This window comes from Lynx canadensis, chromosome D4, assembly GCF_007474595.2.
Source record: "Lynx canadensis isolate LIC74 chromosome D4, mLynCan4.pri.v2, whole genome shotgun sequence".
In the NCBI taxonomy this organism is placed as follows: Eukaryota; Metazoa; Chordata; class Mammalia; order Carnivora; family Felidae; genus Lynx; species Lynx canadensis.
In genome coordinates, this window is record NC_044315.2 from 1,753,132 (window position 1) to 1,757,593 (window position 4,462).

The 4,462-nt window shown below is 70.8% G+C and overlaps 1 protein-coding gene across 1 annotated transcript; it reads right to left on the minus strand.

Annotated features, from left to right (window-relative positions):
- Positions 1-203: 203 nt before the first annotated feature.
- Positions 204-3,383, minus strand: BARX1 (BARX homeobox 1). Its single transcript, XM_030294013.1, has 4 exons — positions 3,158-3,383; positions 1,261-1,552; positions 1,095-1,179; positions 204-675 (listed from the first exon to the last, which is right to left on the minus strand). The coding sequence occupies exons 1-4, from the start codon at positions 3,381-3,383 to the stop codon at positions 511-513; spliced, it is 768 nt and encodes a 255-aa protein (XP_030149873.1). The 3' UTR covers positions 204-510.
- Between the last annotated feature and the right edge of the window lie 1,079 nt (positions 3,384-4,462).

Here is a 4,462-nt window from a genome sequence, read left to right on the forward strand (position 1 = left end):
TCAAGCCCGGCTGTGTCATAAAATATTTTATTGGAAAAAAATCACTGTCTTCGCAAGAGAGGGGTAGGAGCCCCAGCGACGTCGGGGGCCCGGCCTCAGGGTAGAGCCACCGGGCTGTCCGCGCGCCCTGTCGGGCCGTGGTGGCCTGCGCCGGGCCGCTGAGTCCCCGACGCGCGGAAGCGGGTGTGTGCCGGCGGCGTCCGGACGCGGGGGGCCGGCCGAGGCCGGTGGGGGTGCGGGAGAGGAGCGGGGCGTGAATGCGCGCGGAGCTCCGGGCCCAGGCGTGCCACGCGCCAGACGCGAGTCTCCAGGCCCGGGCCGGGGAGCGCACTGGGGCCGGGCTTGGCTGCAGGGTCTGTGTCCTTTCCTGGCCCCTAACTGTCCCCATTCAAGGTAATAATGAAACGTTTAGAAAGCAAATGGCGGGGCCGCAGAAGGGCCTACTCGCGGCTTCCCGCGCGCGGAGGGGGCCTCGGCAGCGCGGGGGTCCCGGCTCGCCGCTTTGCACGCTCAGTCCTCGCGGCTCCTGTCGATGATCTCGCCTGGCGCCTCCGCCGGCCTCTCCGCCTCCTTGGCGCGCTCCTGCTCCGTGAGTTGCTCACTCGTGGGAATGGAGTTCTTCTTGGGCCTCCCCTTGGGCTTGGTGGGAGACTCCAGGCCGCCACCCTGCAGCACCTGTGCAGAGGAAGGGCCGGCACCGCGGTGAGCTGGGACCAGGCAGCGGGACTCCGTGCCCTGTGCCCAGGCAGGGCCTGCCGGGCACTTTCCCACGGGCACCACCAGGCCATCTGAGGCCGCGCCTGGCCCCAGGAAATGGCGGCCATTTGAGCCGAAGGGTTGGGCCTGGGGGTTCAGGCTGCCAGGAAGCCTGGGGGCGCAGCGGAGCACGAAGGAATGTGGGCTGTGCTAGGGCAGCCAGAGGTGCGGAGAGAGCAGGGAGGGTCCCTGCGGGCACCAGCCACGGAGGGAATCGGAAGGGTTGGTGCCACGTCTAGGAGGCGGTGGGGAGGTGGGGAGGGGAGAGAGGAGGGTGGCTCCTGGAGGGCACAGGGGCCTGGCGTCAACCAGGGGCGAGGAGCCACAGGCACACTCACTATTTTCTTCCACTTCATCCTCCGATTCTGGTACCACGTCTTCACCTGCAACTGACTCAGGCCCAGGGATTCCGCGAGATCTATTCTGGAAAGAGCAGGGTGCACCCTCAGCTGGGCAAGTAGACTCCTCCCACCATCCGCCGGGCTCAGCCGGGACCCAGGCTACCTGTCGGGCGTGGAGAGGTACTTCTGCTTCTCGAAGCGTTTCTCTAGGCCCATCAGCTGCAGCTCGGTGAACACTGTGCGGCTGCGACGCCCCTTCTTGGCCTTGGTGCCCGGCTCCCCGGTGCCGGGCGTCTCCAGCTTCCCACGGAGCTGCAGCTCAAGCGGCAGGTGCGGTGTGCCAGGGGCGCCGGGCAGTCCAGGCCCTGCGGCCAGTAACGCTGAACCCAGCCCCGAGCACCCGAGCGGCGCCAGCGGGAACTTAAACACCGCTGCCTGCTCGGCCTTCAGCACGGCTGGAGGGAGAGAGAGTGGGGAGCCGGTGAGCTTGGGCCCTGCTCCCTCCTAAAGATCCCCAGCACTGTGCGCTTGGCCAGCGCCACCCAGCACGGACCCTTCCTGCCTGGTCACAAAGTGCGCGATTTGTGCCGCGCGCCTAGGGTGACACTCTTCAAAGCCAGCGTCCCCGCAGTCTGCGAGGGGGGACCTCCCGCACCCCCGCCTTTGCTTGCTGTTCCCCAGGCCCCAACCGCCTCTGGGATTTTGGGATTCTCAAGGCACACAAGGTTTCCGCAGGCAGAAGCACAGTGTGTGTCTTTCACAGAAAAGGAAAGCAAGAAGTGGCAAAGAGAAGGGCGAGCGTTTGCCCCAACCGAGTCGGCATCGCTGCGGCCCGGCCGAAACAAGATGCTTGTGAAATGAGTGAGCGCGTCTGGCGTCCTGGGCCGGGCACAACAGCCACGCGGCGGGCAGGCGGCTGGTCTTTAGCGGGGGTGGGGCCGGGCGCTTCCGGGCAACTCCGAGCACCCCCGCGAGTCAGGAAAGTACCCTTCCTGTTTTCTCTGTTTAGACTCTTCCCGCGAAGACCTTTCCGTGTTTCATTAGTCCTGTGATGATTGGTTTTTCTTTTTTGCCCGCTTCAAACGAATTGTTAACAGCACTGCAAAGAGCAGCGGGGAGGCTGCCTCAGAGCTGGACTTGGAACGAACGAACGAACCAACGGGCCCTGCTGCCCCGTGCGCTGGCCGAGCAGCGGCTGCAGAGTCAAGGGTGCAGGGCAAGGCGGTCTGCAGGGCGGGGGTCCTGCCTGGGCGGGCATCTCACTGAGGCCCAGGCTCGCCCTGCTGGAGGAGGCGAGGGCCGGGCAGCGTGGAGGCCAATGTGAGGAGGGGAGAAAGGATCCTTGGGAGACGGTGGGAGAGGGAGGGCAGACAGACCCCTTAGAGAGAAGCCGATGGGGGGGAGGGGAGAGCGGTAAGGGCAGACAGACCCCTTAGGGAGAAGCCGACGGGGCGGGGGCAGGGGGGAAGGGCCAGAAGAAGAAGGGGTGCCTCGGGGAGGGACCGGCAGGGAAAGGCAGGATCGGCCAAGCAAGGAAGAGGAAGGACCCGCGGCGTCAGAAAAGGCCGGAGCAGGCAGCTCCAGACCCAAGGAGGCCCAGCCGACCTGGAGGGGGAGGGCCAGGCGGGCAGCGGCTCACAGCCAGGCCTCTGGTCCCCAGGCCAGGCCCAGGGGCGTGGGCGCTGCAGCAGAGGCCGCGGGGCTCCCACCTGAGGCGCCGGCACCGGCGTCAGCCCCCAGCACAGCCCCCCGGAGACACGGCCTTCTTCCCCAAAGGTCCGGCTTCCCCGCCGTGGGCAGCCGCGGCCACTCCCGACCAGCCCTCTGCGGCTGAGGCCCGGGAGCCCGAAGCCTGAGGTCGCTCCGACCCGCAGTCAGACATTAGCAGTCCGGTCCTGCGCCCGCCGCCCGGAGGCCGCAGGTCGGCGGCGAAGGGGAGAGCGGACGCCCCCCCTCCAGCCGGCCAGGTCTGTGCGCGGCCCGGCGCCTGCCCCGAGCGGCGACCTCGAGGCGCCTGTCCCTCTCCCCCCCACCCCCACGCCGCGCGGCCCCGCACGTACCCAGGTGGCTGTGGAAGGGCCGCGCCGCCAGCAGCGCCTGCACGCCGAACTTGAGCAGCTCGCCCGCGGCGGCGGCGGCGGCGGCGGCGGGCGCGGCGCCCTTGGGCCCCGGCGGCTCGGTGAGGATCTCCTCGATCATGAAGCTGCGGTAGCGGTGCGGCGGGTGGTCGGCGCAGCCCTCGGGCGGCCCGAAGCGCGCGGCGCCGGGCTCCCCAGGCCGCTGCATCGCGGCGCCCGCGGCTCGGTGGCGGTGGCGGCTGGGCGCGGGGGCCCCGCGCGGGGCTCTAGGCCGGCCCGCAGCTCCGGGCGGCGCGCGGGCGCCGGCTCATGCCCCCCTCCCCCGCCGGCCGGCCGGGGCGGAGGCGCAGGGCGCGGGCGGGGCGCGCGGGGCTCGGCCGGTCGGACCCGGGACTGCGCCCCCGCCCCGCGCCACCGCGCCTCTTGCCCGGCCGGCCCCGCGTCACCGCCCCGCCCCGCCCCGCCCGGCCGCCCCGCCCCGCCCCGCGCCGCCGCCGCCGCCGCCGCCGCCCCCATCCCCACCCCCACCCCCAGGGCGAGAGCCCCAGGGAGGCCGGAGACGGGAGGGAGGCGGGAGAGAGGGGGCCGCTCGAGGGGCGGGCCGACCAGACCGAGGGGACCCGGCGAAGCGCACTCCCAGGAAGGAGAGAGCCGGAGAGCTCGGGGACCAGACCCCAGAGGTGGGAGCGGAGGGCTCGAAACCGAGGTGAGAGGGGCCAGCGCGAAACGGCGAGGCCACACAAGATGCGAGACAGGGGTGGGGGTGCCACGGACGCCGAGACGTGCGCGGAGAGCGGCCGGCAGAAGCGGGAGCCGCGGGCCGCGACGTGCCGCAGGGCACAGAGGCAGGCAGGGCTGGGCAAGGGGCGGTAAAGAGAGAGCCGGGGCCGCTAGGAAGGCAGCGGCCTGGCCGGAGGAGGTGGGGGGGGGGCGGGGGTGGGTAGACAGCCCTGGAGAGGTCGGGGGAGGAGAGGCAAAGGCCGCGAAGCTCGCTGGGAAAGGGGTAGCTGCGCGCAAGCCTCCTGGCCGGCGCTCAGAGCCGCGCGCCGGGCCGGGGTGCAGCGGGAGGCAGCCGAAACTCGAAGAGCGGCGGCCGCACCTGTGCACCCCCGCCTCAGTTTACCAGGCATGGCCTCATTTGTCCCGAGCTGGCTGCCCTGAGGGGTGCTCCAGCGGGATGCATTACATCGCCAAGTGATGCATGGACACGTCCTCCTTGGCAACCCCGCTGGCTGTGGGGTGGGTTCTGCCCCCCTGGAGGAAGACACGGATGTCCGGGAAGGACAG

Bases quoted from the DNA above. Each gene is read 5' to 3' on its own strand.
- BARX1 (XM_030294013.1), bottom strand. From the start codon at position 3,383: ATGCAGCGGCCTGGGGAGCCCGGCGCCGCGCGCTTCGGGCCGCCCGAG. The intron at 1,553-3,157 runs GTACGTGCGGGG...CTCTCCCTCCAG, and splicing joins GCCCTTCCACAGCCACCTGG to CCGTGCTGAAGGCCGAGCAG. The intron at 1,180-1,260 runs GTAGCCTGGGTC...TGCTCTTTCCAG, and splicing joins TACCTCTCCACGCCCGACAG to AATAGATCTCGCGGAATCCC.